Source organism: Hyperolius riggenbachi, chromosome 3, assembly GCF_040937935.1.
Source record: "Hyperolius riggenbachi isolate aHypRig1 chromosome 3, aHypRig1.pri, whole genome shotgun sequence".
NCBI classification, from domain to species: domain Eukaryota; kingdom Metazoa; phylum Chordata; class Amphibia; order Anura; family Hyperoliidae; genus Hyperolius; species Hyperolius riggenbachi.
The window spans coordinates 110,867,300-110,893,727 of record NC_090648.1 but is presented as its reverse complement, the minus strand read 5'-3'; the positions used below and the strand labels follow the sequence as shown (position 1 = coordinate 110,893,727).

Sequence of the window (26,428 nt, the reverse complement as noted above, 5' to 3'; positions counted from 1 at the left end):
ATATCCAGAGAGTGCATAGAGAGAACTTCCTTTCTTGTATCAAGTTTTCTAACTACATGAAAGGTACCCACATACATGTGATGATAACTAGCTGATCCAGCATTTGTGAGACCGTTCAGCGGACGGTCTCATGTCTGTAGCCATAGCAAAGAAGATGGTCTTCAGCAGGGAAAATCATTCAGCTTGGAAACCTTTCCTGCTTAGTTATTCTTCCCTTGCCTCACTTTTCCCACAAGCAGAAGCATAAACATTCGGTCAAATTAAGCATTTATGTCTATACAATACCAGTAGTCTGCTTGAAGAATAGCTTGGGGACGCTCAGATGATACCAACCTGTGTGTGAACCTCCATAATAATTGTGGCTGCCTTAAAGTAAACCTGTGACAAAGGGGTTAAGATTTTTACCTAAGGAGTGGGAACCTCTGGATCAGGTGCGTCATACTCAAATACAAAGTGGGGCAAAATTGAACACTGGGATCAATTTGTCGGAGAACCTCAATGTCTAGTGGCCACCTCTTTCCCTTATAAGGTTCCCTGGTGTCTAGTGGCCCACCTCCCTACACTATACAGTTCCCTTGTGTCTAGTGGCCCCCCATTCCCTATATAGTTCCTTGGTGTTTATTGGTCCACCTTCCTCTCTATATAGTTCCCTGGTATCTAGTTGCCCTCTTCCTCCCCTGTACTGTTCCCTGGTGTCAAGTGGATTCCCTCCCACCCTTACACTATTCCCTGGCGTCTAATGACCCCTTCTCTCCTTCCCTTATACAGTTCCCTGGTGTATAGGGCTTTCCCTCTCACTCCCAATTTGACTTCTCTGGTGATCTAGATCTTCACCTCCAGTATCGCTTCTTTGGTGGTCTAGAGTGGGCCGAACATAATGCAAAGTGGGGAAACCACTTGAGGGCCAAAATGTATGGCTCTGTGGGCCAAAATTGTCCCGCGGACCAGAGTTTGTCATGTATGCTCAGGATGGTCTAGAGCAGGCATGGGCAAACTTGGCCCTCCAGCTGTTGAGGAACTACAAGTCCTACAATGCATTGCAGGAGTCTGACAGCCACAGTCATAACTCATAAAGGCAAATGCATTGTGGGATTTATAGTTCCTTAACAGCTGGAGGGCCAAGTTTGCCCATGCCTGGTCTAGAGGCTTCCTAGATCCTCTTCTAGCCCACTGCTAGAGCCCAGAATACTCTCCTTCTTCTAGGCTATGCTCCCGGGTGTATACAAGCTCATCCATACTGGACATGCACAAGCAAGGTCCTTGTATGCCTAGTAAAATGAAGCCACTTGTGCACAAAGCAAAAAAGCCATGTGCAAGTGGCTTCATTCTACTGGGCAAGTATGGACTGTACTTGCTGATGTCCAGTACGGATATGTGCTCATACATGATGGTATAGCAGCTACGAGACACACATTTAACAAGCTTTTGATGAATATGTTTATAGGGACCTAGGGCTAAAACAGTGGTTCACATGGGGATCAGCGAAGCCTCTGGACCATCCAGAGGATTCCTACTACTGAGGTAAGTATCTCACTTTTGAAGAAAGTTTTCCTTCAGATATGCTGTAAAGCCAAGCTACACCAAGAGATAAAAAAGTAAATTATAATAGCAATCAGGATAAGAATATAGGTAAACAGTGTATAGAATCAAAGAGACAGACAATATAGCTTTTTTTAATAACAGGCCTGATGTGCTTCCTGCTGCACTACAGCTTGTTTTCTGTCCTCTCTGGATGCAGCTGGTAGGCAGATCAGTCAGGTGTGACAAAGTGACACTCATAGTAGGAAGAATAATAGTTACCAGTCTACATTTACCAGCATTGTTGCCATACATTTTTCATTCAGAGCGGAAATTTTAGTCACAGGACGTAGTTGAGCAGTTGGAAGACCCTAGTTTGATAACAGGAAGCTAGAGACGAGAGGTGGCACAAAAATGAGTGAGATGCTCACCTATGGAGAGGGAAGGCTCTGAATCCCACAGAGCCTTCCCAGTGCTTACTCCAAGCCATTGTTCCAGTCCTGGGCCCCAGTGTAGTTCTTTGACCAGCTTGGTTGAATACGTATTTGAGCCTCCTTGGTCAGTCTTTGGGAAGTACTCATGTTTCTGAGTATTTCTGAAAATAAGCAGATCCATTCTGCGTACGCGCAATTCTGGGCTTGTGCTTGCGCAGTACGGATGCGCTTGTCTTCAGAAGTACTTCTGAAGACTGCTGAGGAGTCCCGAAGGTGCAGAACTTCACTGGAGGACAGTGCAGGAAGGCTCTAGGATCCAGAGCCGATAGGCACACAGCTGCAGGCAAGCAGAGCTCTATAATCGGCTTTTCAGCTTACAAAGTTCCAAAGGTTATACTTATAACCTACATTTATTAACATGATTGTTTTGGAATTTACGCTGTCTTGGGTTTAGCTGAGCTTTAAAGCAAACTTAAAGACAGGTGATAATAAAAATCTAGCTCCAACTACACAACCAATGTTTCAACATCCAGCTGTTTGTAATGGTATTCAGACAGTTGGGACTTATTGGATGTGCTCAGTGCATGACTGACTATTCCCTAAGCTCAGGCTTACATAAGGTCAGGGGTTTCCTGTAAACACCAATTGACCATCACCTATACCTCCTGCTCCTCCTTTCATGTGTTTGGGCTCCTACACAAAGTATAGGAGCGCAGGAAAATCTCGCCACTTTTCCTCACAATTTGGCAATTCAACATAATTTTCCTGTCAGAAATCACAAATGCACCACAATCACATTGTACACCCAACGGATTGAGATTGGATTGCAGCAAAATCGTGGTAGTTGAAATAAAAGAAACGCAATTGTTTCTTTGTGGAAAAAAGCCTTATTGCAACTTTAGTAAAGAACTTATAATTATTGGAAGGTGCTGGTTCTGTGTGGATTTGTTGTGTTTAGGCATAGAGTGTATACAGTATGTGTTTGTTTGTGTTATTACGGTCTTATTATTTAGCATTTTTGGATACCCAGTTGAGTTATTGAAACCTAGAACCATCGGGATGTAATGTAGTGGACTAGATTTAGCCTATTAGCCCTGTTCTAAAAATATATAGTACAGGCAGTCCCCCGACTTACAAACGAGCTCTGTCCTGGTAATTATAAGTTGAATATGTTTGTAAGTTGAGCCTGTGTTAAATATGGTGAAATGTTGATAAATTATTTACTTTCAGACAACTCTGAATTTGAACATAACCTATGTTTTTTGGTAGTTTTCAGTGTGCTTTTGAAATGTTTAATACAATACTTTAATGTTTAAAGAGAAACTGTAACCAAGGATTGAACTTCATCCCAAGCTGATACCCGCTTTCCCATGAGAAATCTATTCCTTTTCTCAAACAGATCATCATGGGGTTCTGTGTGGCTGATATTCTGGTAAAACCCCTCCCACAGTGTGATGTCAGCGCCTAGGTACTGACATCACACTGTGGGAGCCTTGTTGCATTTTAGGAAATTTTAGCTGTTTTTAACTGCTAAAAAGCAGCATCTCCTTCCACTAACGTCACCTGCCAGCAGTAAGATGTCGCCATGTGATAAATGTCAGAATGTAAATCAGGGAGAGGAAAGATTTTACAATGGGCAATCACTAATTAAATCATTTATCAATAATTATTGTAAAAGTTAAGCACTTTTTTTTCATTACATTATTTTCGCTGCAGTTTCTCTTTAACAAGAAAATATGTAATAAAAACAGTATTGTATATTTTGTACATTAAAAGATGTATCTCTGAAACTTGTAGGGGACTGTCTGTATTGTCCCCTCATGACAGTGTATTATGGTTCTGGGTTTTAAGCTAATTTTGAAAACCTTACCACATACAGACACATACAGATCTGTACCTTACCATGATGGCAGGTATATATACCCTGAAACAGCTGTGTGTAGTAGTTTGATTAAACATTTAGTTCAGTTAAATTCTAAACCAACAGCTCTTTATTCCTTCCTGGCTCACCCTAGTAAAAAGGAGCGATTTTCATGGCTAATGGCTATGGCCATTGTCCTGTAGTGATGCATTATCAGAATTGCATTTTGGGTAGATGAAGTGATCACATGCGATTGCCTCCTGTTTTAAAGGACACCTGAACTCAGAGACATATGGAGGCTGACATATTTAATCCCTTTTAAACCATGCAGATTGCCTGGCTGTCCTGCTGTGCCTCTGTTTCTAATACTCTTAGCCATAGACCCTGAACAAGCACGCAGATTCGTGGTTTCTAACTGAAGTCTGACTAGAGTAGCTGCGTGCTTGTTCCAGGTGTGTGAGTCAAACACTACTACAGCCAAAAGGATCAGCAGGACTACCAGGCAACTGGTATTATTCAAAAGAAAATACTGTACATATGGCAGCCTCTATATCCCTCTCACTTTAGGTCCCTTTATGTACTGAATAGCTAAAATTTAGATCACTATAATAAGAATATGAGAACTGCGGGACCCTGAAAAGCTGTAGTATCTATGTAATAACACTTCTTTATAAATATATATTGTGGCCCAGAAAATAAAATATATTTTGCATATGGTTACTTGATATAAAAGTTTAACATTGTTACCAGAAAATACAACCCGTGGCTAGAATCTGTAAGGCTACCCATAGACAGAAGAGAGCGTTCGCCAACTTGTGGCCAGTTCCTCAGTCATATAGAGCTTAATATGGTAGATCATTCCATAACACTAAAAATCATAGGTTTTCACAACAGATGTGGTTGATAGGTGATACTGAAACAATGACTATGATCAGGATGTTACATCTGTACCAGTATATGCATTGTATGATGAAGACAAAATAAACATCTCAAAACATTATATTGGGGATGGAAAACAGCTAAAAATGTTATGCTTTTTTATTTTTTTTTTATTTTTTTTTTACCAGAAGTTCCTCTTTTTCTGTTGCGAGGGCTGCTAAAAATATACAGCTTTGTCATATAGATTGACTATTTAAGTCAAATGTTAATAAGTGTGGGAAACAGAGTGCCCCAGACTCTTTTCATTTTGGTAAATATGCACCATTTATTCTCTATGGGGGTGGGGCAGGCAAGCCTTTGCAAGTAATTTTGGAAAATGTCCATGCACTTTAAACTCTGGCATAATATTCCAGGATAATGTTATTGCAATATTTTTCAGTCAGTGAGAAATACTTTTCTGAAAACATTTCTGAGGTGCCAACAATTTCAGCCACTTCTGTAAATTATGCTGCATGATTGCTTTAAAACTTAAAGTGTCTGGACATTTTCTCAGATTTTTGCAAATTAGGCGGGAGAAGAGAGGACATACAGCAATCTGTGCATCACAATTTCAGTATGTAAAGGATTTATATCAAATAATAAAAAGGTTATCAGATTTCAGCCTGGCCATATGGAAAACAACACTGTCCTATTTCTGCAGCCAAAGACACACTTTAAATTGGAGGGAATTTTTTATACAGTTGCAATGTTGCCTGGATAGCATTAGCAGTTCTGTATGAAATTCCTCATGAAACTACAGAAAAGCTCTTCAGCTATAGTTATCCCAGGAGAAGACACTTGAACTGGACCACAAATTACACATTTCATAGCACATCGTACATAAAAATATGATTTCAGTTGAAGCACCCAAAGATACATTCAGAACCTGCTGTGCACGTGATTAAATCTATACCCATCATTCCAGTATGTGCGTTCCTATTGTGACCATACTGGAAGTATGCCTCTGACCACATCACTGAACGTGGTACATCTCGTGCTCAGATACCTGTAAGCAATCTTTATTAAAGACATATGGGAGGACCAGTAACACAAATCCCTAGGCTTCATCATAGGATGCTGCTCTCATCCCTTAGAGCCAGGCTGATCCTTGTGTTTTCAGTGACAGAACATGGTGGGGTTTCCAAATGTATAGTCCGTCTTCGGTGCTGAGGGACACAGATTCCATCTATAGGTGGACTGTTGATGGCAGAACTTGGGACATGGGGTAAGGTTGAAACTGGCCAAAACCCAGCCCAGCGACGGAAGAGAAAACGGCAACAGCTGCAAATAAAAGGAAAGTGGTTAAAGCATCACTGTAGACTAAACTAAGCTTAAATCAAACTCGTCACAAGTAGTGCAAGATTTACACTTTTTGCTCCCATAGGCCAACTTTTGTGCTTGACCTTGTCCTCTTCCATATTCAGACTCCTCCATGTTTTTAGCAACCTTTCTGTCCATGTGAAGCAGCAGCGCCCCCTTCCTTGTGCAGCAAGTCCTTCTCTCATTACATGTGCAACAGCCATTTTTTTATGCACTGCAGCCCCCCCTTTCCCTTTGGGCAGCGGCTAACTAGTGATGGTCATAGAGATTTGTTTAATTAGCTGAAAGATTTGCTGTGATCACATCCTGCTTTAGCATATGATCATAACTAGCAAATCAGAGACTTACACATCTATCACATGACCAAACTGATTACAGTATATGCTTCTCCATGACTTGTCCTAGACATGACCATCATTACAGGTAACCTCTCCCACTGTGCAATCCCACTCTTTCATGCCTATTCTTCCCCTTAGGCAGCAGACAACACCCTAGGCTGTAGTCTTTGCAGAAATCTGTCTGGGGTCACAAGCATAGACAACAGAAAGTGCACATGCTCTGATCAAACATATACTCAGTGAGATGTTATCTTCACATAAAGGACCACCATCACAAAAATTGTAAAATTAAAAATGCATGTAAACATATACAAATAAGAAGTACGTTTCTTCTAGAGTAAAATGAGCCATAAATTGCTTTTCCCTTATGTTGCTGTCACTTACAGTAGGTAGTACAAATCTGATAGAACCGACAGGTTTTGGACTAGCCCATGTCCTCATGGGGGATTCTCATGGTTTTGTTTAGTTTCAAAAGCACTTAGCAAATGGCAGTTGCCCTGTCCAACTGCCAAAAAAGTGTGCAGCGAGCAGGGAGGCTGGCCAGCCTCACTGTATAAATCCTTTTTCAGTGAATGTCTTTATAAAGAATAAAAACCTTGCTGAGAATCCCCCATGAAGAGATGGACCAGTTCAAAACCTGTTGGTTCTGTCAGATTTCTACTACCTACTGTAAGTGACAGCAACATAGGAGAAAAGTAATTTATGGCTCATGTTACTCTGGAAGAAACATACTTATTTGTATATGTTTACATGTATTCTAAATTTTACGATTTGTGCGATAGTGGTGCGTTAAAGAGGAACTGTAATCAAAAAATTGACCTTCCCAATCAGAAGCTGACCCCTTTCCCATGAGAAATCTTTACCTTTACTCAAATAGATCATCAGGTGGGTCTGTATAGCTGATATTGTGGTGAAACCCCTCCCACAGTGTGATGTCAGGACCTAGGTCCTGACATCACACTGTGGGAGCCTTGTTGCATTGTGGGAAATAACAGCTGTTTCCAACTGCCTAAAAAGCAGCATCACCTGCCAGCAGAAAAGATGTCGCCATGTGAAAAATATCAGAATGGAAATCAGGGAGAGGAAAGATGTTACAATGGGCAAACACTGACTAAATCATGTATAAATAATTTTGTACAAAATAAGCACTTTTTTCATTTCATTATTTTCACTGCATGTCATAATGGACATTATGGGCTTGATTCACAAAGCAGTGCGAACAGTTAGCACGCTGGTGTAAAGCCCTTTATCACGCCTAAACTCAGTTTAGGCGTGATAAGTTTAGGCGTGATAAGTTTAGACGTGATAACTATAGCACCAACTGGGTTAGCACCGCAGTGCACAGCTGATCAAAAGTCTAGAGACTAGCAAAGTCTTGTGCACTTCGCATAGTGTTTAATGGCGCTGCTTTGCGTGCGGGACTTTGCGTGCGATCTAAACTTATCTAAACTTATCACGCCTCAAATTATCACGCCTCAACTTATCACGCCTCAACTGGCTTTTCACCAGCGTGGTGCAATGGTTATCACGCCTAAAGTCTCTAACTGGGTTAGCACCGTTTTGTGAATCGAGCCTTATGAGTGATTGAAAAGGATTGAATTCATATGGACTTTCATACATAAACCTACATAACTTCCTAGATGTGGCTTAAATGTTCACTCTTGAGTCACTCCTAGTGAGTCACTCTTAAATCTCTTCCACTTACTAAGATATTGCAGTTATTTTGGTGGTAAAATGTGAAAGACTAATTATTCAGAGCAATTGTTAAAACATGATTGTGTTTGTGAATGTATTCTTATGTACCTGCTGTTAGCAGACTCACTGAGTTAATAACAAAAGTAGGTTTGCACCCCTTGATGTGGCCCTTTAAAGCGGACCTGGACTTAGAATGTCCTCTCTGCTCTAAAATATACACCACAACATGATAACCTTTAAACAAAAAAACACGGTGGCGTAGTGGTTACTTAGCACTCTCGCCTTGCAATGTGGGTTTCCCCCGGTTACTCCGGTTTCTTCCCACATCCCAAAAACATACAGATAAATTAATTGGCTTCCCTCTAAAAAAAATTGGCCCTAGACTACAATACATACACTACACAATACATACATAGACACAGGACCATGGTAGGGATTAGATTGTGAGCCCCTCAGAGTGGCCCTCAATCTGAGGGGCTCACAATCTAATCCCTACCATGGTCCACTTAACTGGCCGTTAAGTGACAAGACAATATACTCTGTACAGCGCTGCGGAACATGTTGGCGCTATATAAATACTAAATAATAATAATAATTTCATTGTTACAGCTGATACAAATCCTAAAATAAATCTGCAGTTTCTACTTCCTGCTTTCAGGGAAACAGACATATTGTTAACATCTTGTGCTTTCAAATGAGCTTATCTGCCATCTCTGCTGTGGCAGTCATGTGACACAGGGATGAGATCAAATTACAATTTGTGGTTAGACACAGATGAGGGGAATTAAACAGGCTAAACTCTATAAATGCATACAGGGTGCATTTCTCTGTTTTCCTGTGCAAGAGTTCAGGTCCACGTTAATGTTTTTGGACAGTTGCACACTGTGTCCTTGGCTGAGACATTTTTGTGCCAGGACAATGCATCATTGCTGATGACCTGGAGCAGGGGTTGTCAGGCCATGAGAACATTGTCTACTATTCATCTTCTCTATGAAAATCATTAGTTAATATTTCATTATATTAGGTGACCTTTAATAGTGTTAGCAAATAGGAAATTAGCAGAAAATGTTGGTGCCCAATCTGAGCATAGAAGAGAGTCTATTGTGATTAATATGTGCGTAACAGTGGTAAAGAGCCTGGAGGACATGCTGCCTTCCTTGCTGCCTCTCAGCTTGATCCTGCTAAACGCTTGCTAATCATTTAATTGCATAATAAATCACTTGACAGCTCACGTCAAAAGTTATGATTCACTTAATGATTTTGACTTTTACAGTATTTGTAGAGATATAAATTGCTAAAGAGAAAGTAAAGTGAGGTGAGCTCACGCCTTAGCTTCCATCTTGGTCTTTGAAGGCACACGTTGCATTAAAGAACCAAATGTTTATTGGAACTAAATGGTATCATACTAATTCAAAACATCTTGCTTTTAATGATGGCTAACACGGTATGATACCCTACTGCTACCATTGAAAAACCAACAATAGATCGTATGAAAGGTATAAGGGGTTTGCCACAGATTGGCTGTATTATTTAAAGGAACACTATCAAACCAAGTGATCTAAAATGACAACGTACAAATAATATCTAAGTAGCTGTGTAAACATTTTCCTACTTTTCATGTTAAATTTCGAGGCAAAAGCTTTAATTTCATTGTGTGTAGATTTTAGCTATGTTTAGAATGTCTAATTTGCAAAGGGATGAATCTCTGCAGTGTGACATGCTAAGAACAGTGTAATATTGAAGCAGAGTTATATGAAGAGCCTGTCAGGTTTCACACACAGAATTACAAATGTTTATGTTGCTCATAAGGTACATTTCCTCTGCTCTGTGCAGAGAGCTCTGTCAGAGACAGCAGAGCTTTCTCTCTCACACACAGGTTTAACAGATGAAGTGTGAGAGAAGTCCCCCTCCCCTCATGACTCACTCTGCTCTTGCCATCAGAAAAGTGTGAAAGGAATTAGATAACAGTAAACAAAGAGATAAGTATTCAAATGTATACACCAGTACTTAGCAGCACTTCCCAAACATTTCCTATCTGAAAAAAAACATGTTAATCAATAGTTAATAAGAATTTGACACTGGAGCTGCCAATCTCACTTGCAGTTTTAACTGAAACATGCGTCTGACTGTTGTATGAAAAGTCTTAGGGCTCATCACACTAGTGAGTAAGTTGAAAATGCATGAAGAAAAAATGTATGAATGGGTTTGTGAGTTGCTGTGCATTTTTATGCATTCCAATGCATTTCCATGTGTTTTAACTCCCGACGAGTTGAAATGTACTGCACAGCAACTCACTGTTGTAGTGTGAATGATAAAATGAGTCTATGGACTTTCTTGTTCCCTTCTAAATTGCACACTATGTGCAGTGCGTCAAAACTCATTGCAACTCACATAGGGCTTGATTTACTAAACCGTGATAACTCAGATATCACACCTTATCAAAGATATCACACCTTTTTAAAGTGAAAACGCCTCATCAGAGTAGCATAGCGAGCGCTACGAACCCGCAGGGGCTCAGAGCAGGACAAGTGCCATTGCCAATTAGCAGGCATAAGTTTGTAGCGCTCGCTATGCTACTCTGATAAGACGTGTTAACTTTGATAAGGTGTGATATCTTTGATAAGGTGTGATATTTGAGTTATCACGGTTTAGTGAATCAAGCTTGAAGTGTGAATGAGCCCTTATCACCTGAAATGAGCTTTGGCTCCTCACTGATCATGATCAAGGAATCACATGCTCTTCTGCACAGGAGGTGGGGGCACATGGGCGCAGAACAGCACACTTTTAATTTTCAAGACGGAAGTTAAAAGACAATACATACTTTTTTACCTTAGGGACTTAGCTTTTTAAATATGTATGCCATGAGGGTGTATTACTGCTATTTTTGCGAATAAGGGCTTGTAATTATTGATAGGGTCCATACATTGTACTAGGGACACAATTGTAATGCAAAGCAGGTTGTTTTGGTGCTAGGTGCCATCAGTTTGTGCCTGAGCTAGGAGCCGCTATAGCACTAATGCTATAGTGTGTGCCTCGTGCAAGGGTAATTCGGGGTTCCGGCAATCGCTGTACCCTAAATTACTTCTCCCTCCAAGTTGCTACGGTTCGGAGGGGGAATAATGTTACGCCGCTGGGAATTTCAGCGGCAGCAGGGTGAGCCATCATTTTTTTTAATTCAAAATATTTAGTTGCACCACTCTAACACATACAAAGTAGAGATGTGGCGAACTGTTCGCCCGGCGAACATCTCTGGGGGTTTTACTACTTCCGTGTCACTCTGACCCGGAGTAGTACACCTGCGCTGCCCGGCGGAGCGCGTCCTAGATCGCGCTCCTGTTGCCGGGCACTCTCTGCGCATGAGCGTGACATCGTTTAGAAAATAGATTTTATTTCTGAAATCTTGTATTTTTAATTTGGGTCCACTTTAAAAAAAAAAAAAAAAACAATTGCTGAAAACTGAGAAATATTGATGTCTTTCCCTTTAAAATCCATATAAAATAAAATAATTCTTAGCAAAACCTAGCAACCAAAGAAAGCCTAATTTGTGGCGAAAAAAACTATGTATCGATCATTTAGGTGTGATAAGTAGTGTTAAAGGTATTGCCGAATGAATAGAAGCTGTGCTGAAATCTGAAAATTGCTCTGGATTTTATGAGGAAAATCCCTTAAGCAGGCCATACACTGGCTCGATTCACGGCCGTTTCGACAGCAGATCCGATCCTGGGATCGGATCTGCTGCCAATCGCTTGCGCTAAACGCACCCGCCGATCCGATTCCCTCCCGAAATCGGATCGGACCGTCGATCGCGCCGTGCGGGAAATTACCCTCGATCGCCCGGCGGTAGGAGCGCGTCGCTTGCGGCGTACGATTCGGGCCCGATCCGAGCATGTATACATTACCTGAAGCTGGCTCCGGGGTCCTCTTCTCCTCGCTGCACCGCATTTCCGCATCTCCCAGTGTACGCTTATACTTCCTGTGTCACTCCGGTGACCAGGAAGTTGAAATAGAGGGCGCTCTATTTGAACTTCCTGGTCACGGAGTAACACAGGAAGCGCCGGGATGGAGCAAGAACAGCAGTGCGGTGCAGTGCAGAGAAGACGCCCGGGAGCCAGCCTCAGGTAATGTATACGGGGGGGGACAGGCGGCAGGAGCAGCTGAACAGATTGTGATCGGTTTCAGGCTGAAATCGATTCACAATCTGTTTGCAGTAAAGGCAGCCATACGATCCCTATCTGATCAGATTCGATCAGATAGGGATCTGTCAGCTGGTCGATCTAATGGCACATCGACCAGTGTATGGCCACCTTTAGTGGTAAAGTGGTTCAACCCAATATGAAATGCAGCATACATTACTCCCCTCATAAGAAATGCAGCAAGCATAATGCCACATATGAAAATACAGTAAACATTACCCCATATATGGAATGTGGCAAACGTTATCCTACATAGGTATAGATAGCCAAATGAGTTTCCCAAGTAAAGGTAGCCCACACAGAATAGGTTGCCAAAGAATAGGTAGCCAAAGATTTCCCCCCAGTATAAGTAGCCAATTAAATGCCCCCAAGTAAAGGTAGCCCCCCCCCCCCCAGTATAGCAAAGGTATCCCTCCCAATATAAGTAGTCAAATGTCCCCCCCCCCATTATATGTATTCCCCCATAGGTAGCCAGAGGTGACCCCCAGTATAGATATCCTTCCTCTATTAGTAGCCAAAAGTGTCCCCCAGTATGGATAATTTCTCCCTATAGGTAGCCAAGGCTACCCGCCCATATATGTAGTTCCCCCCCTCCCCCTTAGGTACCCACAGTCATCCCTTAGTATTGGTAGTGCCACCCATAGGTCCCCAAAGGTACAACCAGTAATGTCACTTCCACATCTGTAGTCCTCCCCTCCGTGGCTGTGCATCGCTATGCCCATTATCGCTGATCTGCAGGTCTGAGAATTAGCTGTCAGTAGCGTGCAGGGGTGCTGGCTGGGAGCCCAGTATGGAAGTCCCCTGCAGTAGGTGAGGCCCTAAGTGGCCGCTAGAGTTGCTTGTACCTAGCAGCACCCTGCAGCTAAGTTCAGTTATGGTTCACACTATGCACTCCACATTACAGGTTTAATTTTGCGCTACTGAAAATGTAATGCATTATAGCAGAGGACTACCCTGGAGAGAAATTCAATTTGTACAGTTTAGGACTAATAAAATTACTATAAATGTATAACAGTGCTGCTCAGTTACTTTCTAATTTATTATTGTTATTAATACTACTGCTGCTAGAGTTCAGTTTACGGGCTTACATTGTGAGGACTGGGGAAATCAGTGGATATACACAAATTAGGAACTGCTGGAATGCTGTAATGAGTACTGCAATATCTCCAGACACTTGTATTGAATATTAAGGAGTTACTTTCCTTCAGATAGATAGAGCACAGGTTAGTGCAACAAGTGTAGTGTTATGTACATTGTAGGCCTACATGAAAACAAGGCAGTGGCAGTGCTCAGTGGCCCCCACTGGTTATGTGCACCAGAGTTTACATAAAGAAAAGGCGCCTGGAAAAAAGGGCACAGGGGATTTCCGCTAGTGAAATATCGCTAAAGTTAGCGATATTCTACTACTGGATTTTGATAGTAAAATATTGGTAAGATTTACTGATATTTTACTATGGCTAAACCTAACCCTGCTCTTACACAGACCCCCCTGGTGGAGCCTAGCCCTAATGCTAGGTACACATGACGAGATTTTTCAACCGATTTAATGTCCGATCGATTTTCCAATTGATTTTCTTATCTTTTCTTATCAATTTCCATTCACTTCTATGATAAGTCGATCAGAAAAACGATCAAGAATAAGATCAGACGTGACAAAAATGATCTATTGAACCAACTATCTGCCAAACTATCTTATGGTGTGCACCCCTGGTGGTGCCTGGCCCTAAGACTTAACACCCCCCCCCCCCCCCCGTTGGTGCCTAGCCCTAAAAACCCCCGGTGGTGCCTAAACCTAACCCACCCGGTGACGCCAAACCTAAATCACCTTCCTAAAGCTAACCCCCTCTTCCGCAAAGCGATTATCTGCGGCTATGAAGGTAAATTTCGGTGCCTGGAGGCGCCAGATTAACAGCAAGAGAAGCCAATTCAGTTATTCGCAAGCCAATTTTGTTTTCCGCAAGCCTGTCCGCCAAAATTCCCCCCTCTTGCTTCTAATCAGGAGCCAAATTTACCTTCTTAGCCGCATATCGCAGGTATTCTAAAAGTGCCCAAAATTCCCTTTCATATCCCAAAATGCGGCTTTTAATATTGGCGCCTATGAGAGCAGCATTTTTCCGCAAGGACTCTTGCACCCTTTTTTCCTGCTTCGTTTTGTAGTGTCCATGTTTCTCTACATTATTACAGCATACACCCCTTAATGATTGCAACAAGTCCCAGTATACCCTGAAACCAGCATAGGGTTCCACTGTGGAAAGTGTCATATATGGAGAAACTGGGTTGTGTGTGACTGTAAGTTGCTTTATTCACTCAAATCCATGCCAAAGGCTCAGATTTGTAAAGGTTCAGGCCTAGAAAAGTATTAAGATAAAGGGAGCCCAAGGCAATATGTTAATTTTGCCCCCCACCCCCCTTCCCATGAATGTCTTTCTAATAAGTTGAGAATTTAGTGGGGTCAAAGAAGGTGTCAGTAAGGCCCCTTCTCACCCACTAGGCCCTAGGCACCTACCTAGGTTACCTTGTGAATGATCCTGCTCTGGTCAGGCCCCATAATTACTTTGTTAGTGGGCCCTGGGACCTCAGGTTACGCCTTTGGCAATACAGATAGCAGTAAAAACGCAAAATGGTTTTAACCTTTTTCATACTATACTAGACTAACTTAGACCACTATAACGGAAAAAAAAAATAAGAATAATGTCATTATCTCAGTGACTTTCTTTTTTTTCAATAAAACCTTTCCTACCTCCCCAGAAAATATACATTTAAGTGTCAGCTCACTGAAATCTGAAAGAGTAATAGTTATGTGTATAGGACAGCACTGGTAAATCCATAACTAGTAGGATTTTCATCTCTCTACTCCTCCCCGTCCCCTTGTTAAACTGCAAACCCCTCTGAAAGGGGCCCTTGTATGTGTGTCCCAGTTTTCTGCTATATTTAACATATCTCACATTACTAGAAGCTCTGTGACGAGACATGTGAGTGGAGGACAGCTGCATTGCCTGCCTGGGAAGATTTCATCCACCTATGCAGCGTCTCTCTGCTGACCTCTGTGCCTCTCTGCTGACCTCTGTGTTTCTCTGTTGTGCTCTCTGTTGAGCTCTGTGCCTCTCTGTTGAGCTCTGTGCCTCTCTGCTGAGCTCTGTGCCTCTCTGCTGAGCTCTGTGCCTCTCTGCTGAGCTCTGTGCCTCTCTGCTGAGCTCTGTGCCTCTCTGCTGACCTCTGTGTTTCTCTGTTGTGCTCTCTGCTGACCTCTGTGCCTCTCTGCTGACCTCTGTGCCTCTCTTCTGAGCTCTGTGCCTCTCTGCTGACCTCTGTGCCTCTCTGCTGACCTCAGTGTCTCTGCTAACAGCACCCCTGCAGTGAAAAAGGCAGCTATGTTGAAATGGAAAATTTGGGTGCCAGAGGTGCCTCAAAAGTGTGGACACCCCATAGGCACTCATGTTAATTGCAGCTATAAAAATACATTTGTGCACCTATTTGGAGCTGCAGCTTGTTTATCATGCCCCCAAATTTCCCTTTATAGCTGCAAGTAACATGGGTGCCTATGGGACGGCCAAAGTTCCACAGTGCCCAATACTATGTATATAGCAGCTAAGGTGATGTGCATATCAGCGGTTTGCAGCGGTGGGGGCTGTTAGGTTTAGGCTTGGGGTAAGTGCTGCTTAGGATTAGGTATCAGGGGGGGTGGGGCAGTTAGGCTTAGGCTTCCGTGGGGAGATCGGTTAGGGTTAGGCATCGTTAGAGGGAGGGCGCAGGTATTGTTAGAGGGAGGCCTCGGGTGAGAATAGGTTTATTTTAATGTTAGTAAAATATTGGTAAAATGTACTGAATTACCACCTCCCAACAGTGATTTTACCTATATTCTGCTATTTCCAGCACCCTAATTTCCTTGGTGCCCTTTTGGCACTATGTAACCAGTGATGTGACCACTGGTGTGGTAATGCAAGAGAATTATAAGGAACATTTGTTACCCAGAGTCAAAAAAACACGTCATGTCGCCTCTCAGCATGGCTGCAGCCAAGCTCAGATGTTTCTCAATAGGGGGTCGGTTTCTTCAGCGCCTGTACACGGCAACTGCTGACAGGCAGTGCATTCACCGCCTTCAGCCTCCTGTGCGACCGGCCTAAGAGAGAGGAGGGGGTCGGCTTCTTCAGCGCCTGTACACGGCAACTGCTGACAGGCAGTGCATTCACCGCCTTCAGCCTCCTGTGCGACAGGCCTAAGAGAGACGGAGGGAGAATTAGGGAGAGACTCTTAAACGTCAGTAAAGTGCGCAGAGGGTGCACAGCAATTTTACCATTAATTAGGCTGCCAAGGTAACCCAAGTTACTTAGGTAATGCGAGCGTTGTTAGAGTAACACGCTACATTACTTGCTGCCCAGGGCAACCTTACCAATTTTTAGTGCATGTACCCTCATTACCCTCATGTCTTTCTCGTGGTTTGTCTGGGGGGGGGGGGGGGGGGGGCGGCTGGCCACAGTTGAGGGTGGCCACAGACCTGGAGGATGGTTCAGAAAAGTTTTGCTGTCAAGAGGTTGAATTATATTACTTTAAAGTGTACATGAAGGGAAATTGCGCCCCTAGTGGGTAATTACCTCAGGAGGGGGAAGCCTCTGGATCTTAAAGAAGCTTCCCCTTTCCTCCTTACTAGATTGGACGCAGCACTGGGACCCCCGAAAAGTCCCTTGTCAGCGGTGCACGCAGTGATCAGGTCCACTCTACTGCACAGGCGCAGATGGCTCACACTTGAGCAGTAAAGCGGACCCGATCGCCCTTGGCTATTTCTGTGCCTGCGCACACGGCAGCCTATAAATATTATGATCAGTGACGCTGTGGGGAGCCAGCACTGGAACGAGCTTCCCCCTCCAGAGGTAAATACCTCCCAGGGGCACATTTTTCCCCTAGAGATTTACATTAAATAATGTTTTAATTGCCAATCCAGCATTACTGTGAAACCTGGAATACAGCAAATTCATTGATAAGCACCCTACAGGTGCCCTTTAAAATGGCAGGTTTTAGGACTCCATATCAGTTGCCCCCCCCCCCCCCCCCCCCCCCCCCCCCTTCTCCCGCAGCTTCCACCCTGCATCCTCAACTACTCCCCATTTGCAGTTACCCTTTTTCCCCTGCAGTCTGGCATTTATTTCATGTAGCACCCATCTTCCATGTCTGACACCCCCTCCCCCTTTAGGTTATGGCTTTTCCCGCCATTGCAGAATTCCCATCCTGTCTGTTCCCTGCTTTCTATATGGAGGACCTTAGAATATATTCACTTTTCTATTAGCTGCTATCTTGGGTTTTTTTTCTAATCCAGTGGTTTTCTTCCTTGTTAATGCTCCCATCTATGTGACAATCAGACTCCCATTTCTGCATGAATTAGCCTATGGCTATTTTATGCAGTACTGGTGGCTGATTGCAATACATTATATGGCTCAGCTGTAAAGTGGGAAATCAGGAGTCACCGCAGTTAATATTTATGAGAAAGAAAAAGGTTAATTGAAAGAAAATTAAATATGTCACATTTGTTTGGATAGGCAGACTCATGTGCCTGTCTGATGGGACATTGGGGAGGATACTTGGCAGTCTTTCAGAAAACGCGAGCTAGGAGTCTCCTGACATCCAGTCGGATAGGAGAGGTTTGATTGCTTAGCTCCAGCGCTTTTCATTTCTCCCTTGTTAAAGGGAAACTATGGGGAAAAGCATAAAACTTTAAATACGTATGCACACAAACATATAGCTTTTAGGTCCCTAATATGTATTACATAAAGCATTTAGGCCTCTTTTACACTTCCTGCGGTACGTCGCGTTGCCCGTTTAATGCGTTGAAATGTGAGATATCACAAGCATCTACAACCCCCGACCGCTGTCATTTTCAAATGTTGTATGTATCCCCAGATGCCACATGCATGCTTTGCCTGTCACTTCACCCGCTAGTATTGCTGCTGCGTCTGCCGTACTTCCACATTTGGGTCCTACGTGACTACCGGCACGTGTTTGATGTCACACACCTGTCTTAGGTGCTATAACGCCGGCAGTCACGTGGGGCTCCTATGCAAAATTACAGGTAATAATAATAATTCCATTTTTTGAATAGCGCTTTTCTCCTGTCGGACTCAAAGCGCTTATGAGGCCGCCACTAGAGTGCACTCAGTAGGCAGTAGCAGTGTTAGGGAGTCTCGCCCAAAGAACTCCTTACTGAATAGGTGCTGGCTTACTGACCAGGCAGAGCTGAGATTCGAACCCAGGTCTCCTGTGTCAGAGGCGGAGCCCTTAACCAGTACACTATCTAGCCACAGCCTGGTAAAGTATCTTCATGCATGGGCATTGGGGGGCACATAAAACATTTGGGGGGACACGGCGGGGGGCAGCAAGGCGGCGACACAAGGCCGATCCCCCAAAATGTCATGCTGAAATCAACTGGGATTCGGCCTATGGTGTATGGGCAACCAATAGATCTGTCTCTTGGTCGAATCTGCCCATACATCGCTAGATGCAGTGGCATAGCTAAGAAGCTGTGGGCCCCGGTACAAGTTTTACATTGGGCCCCCCAAGCACTCTATACATAATCAATACGGTGCACCAAAACCTGCCAACCACAGTGTCAGAAGTGCAAGAAAGGGATGGGGAACAGTTTGTTAATGATTACTACTATTCAAAGTATCTATAGAAGGGATCATTACCAGCACAGCAGCACAGGGCCAACAAAGAACTAATATTGTGGTTGAGGGAGGGCCCCTCTGGCCCAAGGGCCGCGATACGGTCATAACCCCTGCAACCCCTATTGCTGCACCATTGGCTAGATGTATTGGCACCTTTAGTGTTTCAACATTTGACAGCAGATTTGCTGTCTCATACTATGTATTCGACAGGAGGAGGAAGATGTAGTGAAGCAGAGAGACTTATACTCACCGTGCATGAGGCAGTCTCTCCCGGAATCCCTCAGTACAGCAAATGACCAGTAGAGGGCTGACACAGCTGTGAGCATAGCCCAGGCAGATGGCAGCTTGATTGAGGTAGAAAGTAGAGCTTGAAGGAGGCCCAGTGGAGAACAGATTGACAAGCTGGACTGCATGGAAAGGAGCCCAGCAAAATAGAAAAGCAGCAACAATAGCCAGAGCCATCCGGGTAACCCTGCGGCTACGCTGAGATGGAGCCCTTTGGACTCTCTTCATAACCCTGGAAAGGTGATGAAGGGTGAGGGAGTACAGCACTACAATGACTGACAGCGGCAGTAGGAAGGTCAACAGACTGTGCATCAGTGTGTACCAGTACAGAGAGGGAGGAGCTCCAGGGAGGTCCAGCACACACAGAGCCTCTCCATCCCCCCATCGCACTCCAGAGTAGAGCAGTGCCGGTGTGCTGAGGAGCAGCGAGCAAAGCCAAACACAGCCAGTCACTATCCACGTGCAGCGCACACTCCTCCGCTGGCCCATGGTGGCCGAGTGTACCACCGCCACATATCTGCCAAGAGATCAGAACAAACAGCATTATAAGAGCTTAGTACTTTTATATATATAATGTTTTCAAATATATTTTGTGAACTTGTATAATGCTGATATACTGTGCAGTGTCTTACATAGAAACATTAACATTTCTCCATGTCCCCAAAGGAGCTTACAATCTAACATCAAACCATAGCTGTAAGTAGGGATGGTCAGTGAGATGCAAATAATTTTGAGTTGATGTAGGGTTATGCAAATTTTGTATGCTAATGTATGTAGCTTGAAATAGACTTCAGCAGTATTTGATTGGTTCATTTGTAAGCTGCATACATTTGCATACACCATTTGCATAATGCTGCATCATCTCAAAATTATTTGAATATCATTCACCATCTCTAGGAGTAAGTACATACTGAGACTACAGGGAGTGCAGAATTATTAGGCAAGTTGTATTTTTGAGGAATAATTTTATTATTGAACAACAACCATGTTCTCAATGAACCCAAAAAACTCATTAATATCAAAGCTGAATATTTTTGAAAGTAGTTTTTAGTTTTAGCTATTTTAGGGGGATATCTGTGTGTGCAGGTGACTATTACTGTGCATAATTATTAGACAACTTAACAAAAAACAAGTATATACCCATTTCAATTATTTGTTTTTACCAGTGAAACCAATATAACATCTCAACATTCACAATTATACATTTCTGACATTCAAAAACAAAACAAAAACAAATCAGTGACCAATATAGCCACCTTTTTTCTTTGCAAGGACACTCAAAAGCCTGCCATCCATGGATTCAGTCAGTGTTTTGATCTGTTCACCATCAACATTGCGTGCAGCAGCAACCACAGCCTCCCAGACACTGTTCAGAGAGGTGTACTGTTTTCCCTCCTCTTAAATCTCACATTTTATGTTGGACCACAGGTTCTCAATAGGGTTCAGATCAGGTGAACAAGGAGGCCATGTCATTAGTTTTTCTTCTTTTATACCCTTTCTTGCCAGCCACGCTGTGGAGTACTTGGACGCGTGTGATGGAGCATTGTCCTGCATGAAAATCATGTTTTTCTTGAAGGATGCAGACTTCTTCCTGTATCACTGCTTGAAGAAGGTGTCTTCCAGAAACTGGCAGTAGGACTGGGAGTTGAGCTTGACTCCATCCTCAACCCGAAAAGGCCCCACAAGCTCATCTTTGATGATACCAGCCTAAACCAGTACTCCATCTCCACCTTGCTGGCGTCTGAGTCGGACTGGAGCTCTCTGCCCTTTACCAATCCAGCCACAGGCCCATCCATCTGGCCCATCAAGACTCACTCTCATTTCATCAGTCCATAAAACCTTAGAAAAATCAGTCTTGAGATATTTCTTGGCCCAGTCTTGACGTTTCAGCTTGTGTGTCTTGTTCAGTGGTGGTCGTCTTTCAGCCTTTCTTACCTTGCCCATGTCTCTAAGTATTGTACACCTTGTGCTTTTGGGCACTCCAGTGATGTTGCAGCTCTGAAATATGGCCTAACTGGTGGCAAATGGCATCTTGGCAGCTGCACGCTTGACTTTTCTCAGTTCATGGGCAGTTATTTTGCGCCTTGGTTTTTCCACACGCTTCTTGCGACCCTGTTGACTATTTTGAATGAAACGCTTGATTGTTCGATGATCACGCTTCAGAAGCTTTGCAATTTTAAGAGTGCTGCATCCCTCTGCAAGATATCTCACTATTTTTGACTTTTCTGAGCCTGTCACGTCTTTCTTTTGACCCATTTTGCCAAAGGAAAGGAAGTTGCCTAATAATTATGCACACCTGATATAGGGTGTTGATGTCATTAGACCACACCCCTTCTCATTACAGAGATGCACATCACCTAATATGCTTAATTGGTAGTAGGCTTTCGAGCCTATACAGCTTGGAGTAAGACAACATGCATAAAGAGGATGATGTGGTCAAAATACTCATTTGCCTAATAATTCTGCACTCCCTGTATGTTCACACTGATTCTTTTTTAGCATCGGATCCAAATGTTTTAAAGGTCTGACACCTGAACTGAACTGAGATGGATATGCCATATTTATTTCCTTTTAAATTATACCAGCTGCCTATATGCTGAATATATATATATATAATTAACTCTTGGCTGCAGTAGTGTCTGATGTCTGGATCACACTCCTGAAACAAGCACGTGGCTAATTTAGTCAGACTGCAGTCAGAAAAATCTGACCTGCATGCTTGTTCAGGGCTAAAGGTATAAGGGCCCGTTTCCACTTGTGCGGTTTCCGCGCTGAATCCTTAGAGTTTTCCCGCATGCAAATCGCACGGGGAACCTCTGCCATACCATAGGGATCAATAGCGCCGACGGGCGAATCACTTGCGCTAGCGATTCGGCCGGCATCTCCATCCAAAATGGTGCACGGCTGATGGGATTCATCTGCGTCCCCGCAGACCCGGAAGTGCCACCGCGCATCTTACAGACGCATGCGGCTCAAATACAAACGGGCCCTTAGAGGCAGAGGATCAGCAGGATAGCCAGGCAACTAATATTGTTTAAAATGAAATAAATATGGCAGCCTACATATTTCTCTCAGTTGAGGTGTCCCCTTTAAAATGCTGTTGTGTGAAATCACTGTTCATGGAAATATGCCAGTTCACGCAGGAACGTTTTCCGCAAATGCAGCATTTATCATCTGGAAGTAATTTACCATGAAGAAATGCATTAATACACGCAAACAGAAATGCTGTCTGTCCAGTCATCTAAAAAATGGCAACACATGTATAAATATATGTGCATTTAAATACATTTAGGCTTTGTTCATATCTAAAATCGAAATCACTGACGCCAGCGATTCTCGATTTTGTGAGTGATTTTTTTCCCCCTCCCCGCTTCATTTTTTTTTGTAAAGCTCTTTTCAAACGCTTTAGCAGAGTGAATTGTTTTTTCACTTCCTGATGCAAGTCAGGAAGTGAACTCTTTGACCCGGAAAAGAATAAATACAATGTATTCATTTTTAAAAGCGCTGGGAAAATTGCTATACCATGCGCATTTTCAAGCGCTTTGCAATTTCCCAATACCATCCATTGAGGCAAATCGCCCCAAAAATGGTACAGGCAGCGCTTTGCTGAGCGGATCATAAAGAACCGCTCAGATGTGAACACTTTCATAAGAAATCATCGCCCAAGCTCTTTTAGGATGATTTCGAAAATCATTGGCGCTAAAAAAAAAACCGCAAAACGCCATAGATGTGAACAAGCCCAAAACGTGTGAGGCTAGGTTTTTAGTCAGTGTGATCTAAGCTTCAGTGCAGTTTGATAAAAGAGGAGCTAAAGGAACAGTCAGGTTAGAAAAACGTTGTGAATATACAGCGAGGGAAATAAGTATTCATCCCCTGCTGATTTTGCACAGCAGATTTACAGGCTTTTTGGTGCATTAACCCCTATGTGCCTTGCGTAATGCCCTCCCTATAATGCATGCATAATGCAGGCCATGTTGTACTTTTTAAAACAGGTGTGTTATCTTCCTTGCATAAACAATTGCTGTGTAACCTGTGTGCTTTCACACGTTATCCAGAAACACACCATAGAAAATAGGTTAGGAATAGCATGATCTGCTACAACACACAGATGTGAACATGACCGTACGATTGTATGGGCAGTGAGTTCACATCAGAATCGTTTATTTCGCCAAGCATGACTGGGTCCTGCCCGGAATTGGGTTTGGCACAAAACAAAGCTCAGAGTAGATGATAGTATAGAAAATAGGTACACGCCAACAACATACAGTTAAGGAGGAACTCCAGTGAAAATAATGTAATAAAAAAAGTGCTTCATTTTTACAATAATTATGTAGAGAAAAAGTAAAGCCGTGCTGGCTTTACTTTTTCTCTCTACATAATTATTGTAAAAATGAAGCACTTTTACGTTTTATTGTATAGACTGTCATACAATTTAGCAATGTTTCGGAGCAAAACACATGCTCCTTGTCAAGCTAGGACAGTCGCAAGACTGGTGCTGGCTTTAAAATAAAACGTAAAAGAGCAATCTGATGGTGCTGGCTTTACTTTTTCCCTTGACTGAGCTCGGGTGGTGACCGAGGTAGCCGTGGCACATCAATCAACTACAACTTTTGGGGTGGTGCAATTCTACACTGTTGCTACAATATTATGTATAAATGATTTAGTCAGTGTTTGCCCATTGTAAAATCTTTCCTCTCCCTGATTTACATTCTGACCTTTATCACATGGTGACATTTTTACTGCTGGCAGGTGATATCAGTGGAAGTAGCTGCAGCTTGCTTTTTGGTAAAGCTGTAAATGGCTATTTCCCACAATGCAACAAGGTTCACAGACAGAAAACTGCCAGGACCATGGTCCTCACAGTTTCCTGTGGGTGGGGTTTCACCACAATATCAGCCATACTGAGCCCCCTGATGATCTGTTTGAGAAAAGGAATAGATTTCTCATGTAAAAGGGGGTATCAGCTACTGATTGGGATGAAGTTCAATTCTTGGTTACAGTTTCTCTTTAACATGCCTGTGTGAAAAATGACCGTACAATTGTATGGGCAGTGAATGCGTTGTGTTATACCATAATGTGCACAGTGTGAATGCACAATCGTATCTACAAGCTTCTGTCAGAAGCATTCTAAGAGGCGTGCCTTATATTTGCACATAAAACCAAAGTTGTAATGCTGGAAAACGTTTGCCAAGAATCCATGCAGTACTTAGCTACAAACTGAAAACTGATTTTTTTTTTCCCTTTAGCAAAAGGGGAATTCTCCTTTAAATCTTCCAGTGAGGGGCTGGAGGATTTATTAAAAATAGTCATTTCTCAGCTGCGCTGAAGGTGGCAGCAACGATGAGACAAAATGAGACACCTGCCTCAATCGGAGCTCAGCAACATAAAGGAGTGGAAAAGCAACAAAATTAGCCATCAAAGATTTTTACTGCCGATTCAACGAATACATTACTGCTGTGCATGTTCTGAGGGGAAGGGGTTTCCCCTCAGAACATGGCTAGTGCTGATGTCAATGACTATGACTGTGTAGATGGTCTGCTTTGCACCTCCATAGTGTTACTAGACTGCTCAGCAGAAATGCCATAATATCTTTCTGAAGACACTGCATGATGTCCGGCATGTTGCCTACAGCTGCCTGAAAAGGCCCAGCATTTGCATGTTTGAAGCTATCTGAAAACTATACTATACTAGGCAAGTATGCATGTCAGGCTGGACAGGAAGGGATGAGGCTGCACTATGACATGTCATTGTGGAAGAAGGGGGAGTTGTAGCTACAGTGAGTGAGGTGTGGCTATGGAAGTGGCATAGGTGAGACTACAGTGAGTGAGGTGTGGTTGTGGTGATGGAAGAGATGTGACTACAGCGAGTGAGATGTGGCTGTGGAGGTGGAAGTGGTGTGACTGCAGTGAGTGAGATGTGGCTTTGGAGGTGACAGATGTGTGACTACTGCAAGTGAGCTGTTCCTGTGGAGGTGCCAGAGGTGTGACTGCAGTGAGTGAGGTATAGCTGTGGTGGTGGCAGAGATGTGACTACAGCGAGTGAGGTGTGGTTGTGGTGGTGGCAGAGGTGTGACTACAGTGAGTGGGGTATAGCTGTGGTGGTGCCATTGGTGTGGCTACAGTGAGTGAGGTATAGCTGTGGTGATGGCAGAGGTGTGACTGCAGTGAGTGAGATGTGGCTGTGGAGGTGGCAGAGGTGTGACTACAGGGAGTGAGGTATAGCTGTGGTGGTGGCAGAGGTGTGACTGCAGTGAGTGAGATGTAGCTGTGGAGGTGGCAGAGGTGTGACTACAGTGAGTGAGGTATAGCTGTGGTGGTGGCAGAGGTGTGACTACAGTGAGTGAGATGTGGCTGTGGAGGTGGCAGAGGTGTGACTACAGTGAGTGAGGTAAAGCTGTGGTGGTGGCAGAGGTGTGACTGCAGTGAGTGAGATGTAGCTGTGGAGGTGGCAGAGGTGTGACTACAGTGAGTGAGGTATAGCTGTGGTGGTGGCAGAGGTGTGACTACAGTGAGTGAGATGTGGCTGTGGAGGTGGCAGAGGTGTGACTACAGTGAGTGAGGTAAAGCTGTGGTGGTGGCAGAGGTGTGACTGCAGTGAGTGAGATGTAGCTGTGGAGGTGGCAGAGGTGTGACTTCAGTGAGTGAGATGTGGCTGTGGAGGTGGCAGAGGTGTGACTACAGGGAGTGAGGTATAGCTGTGGTGGTGGCGGTAGAGGTGTGAGTACAGTGAGAGAGGTATAGCTGTGGTGGTGGCAGAGGTGTGACTACAGTGAGTGAGATGTGGCAGTGGAGGTGGCAGAGGTGTGACTACAGTGAGTGAGGTATAGCTGTGGTGGTGGCAGAGGTGTGACTTCAGTGAGTGAGATGTGGCTGTGGAGGTGGCAGAGGTGTGACTTCAGTGAGTGAGATGTGGCTGTGGAGGTGGCAGAGGTGTGACTACAGGGAGTGAGGTATAGCTGTGGTGGTGGCGGCAGAGGTGTGAGTACAGTGAGAGAGGTATAGCTGTGGTGGTGGCAGAGATGTGACTGCAGTGAGTGAGATGTGGCTGTGGAGGTGGCAGAGGTGTGACTGCAGTGAGTGAGGTATAGCTGTGGTGATGGCAGAGATGTGACTACAGCGAGTGAGGTGTGGTCGTGGCAGAGGTGTGACTACAGTGAGTGAGGTATAGCTGTGGTGGTGGCAGAGGTGTGACTGCAGACAGTGAGTGAGAT

At 43.7% G+C, this 26,428-nt stretch overlaps 1 protein-coding gene and 1 long non-coding RNA gene across 6 annotated transcripts in view; one reads left to right on the top strand and one right to left on the bottom strand.

The window, feature by feature from the left end:
* Positions 1–26,428, top strand: part of LOC137562945 (uncharacterized) — a 197,026-nt gene that overhangs the window by 26,271 nt on the left and 144,327 nt on the right. The window lies entirely within an intron of this gene.
* The window catches only part of LOC137562941 (melanin-concentrating hormone receptor 1-like), a 44,609-nt gene continuing 23,689 nt past the window's right edge, over positions 5,509–26,428 (bottom strand). Inside the window, exons 3-4 of the mRNA XM_068274775.1 lie at positions 19,184–19,735; positions 5,509–6,012 (exon numbers count right to left, since the gene is read on the bottom strand). Of these exons, the coding sequence (XP_068130876.1) occupies positions 5,799–6,012; positions 19,184–19,735 (766 nt within the window). The 3' untranslated portion in view covers positions 5,509–5,798. The remainder of the gene's footprint in view (positions 6,013–19,183; positions 19,736–26,428) is intronic.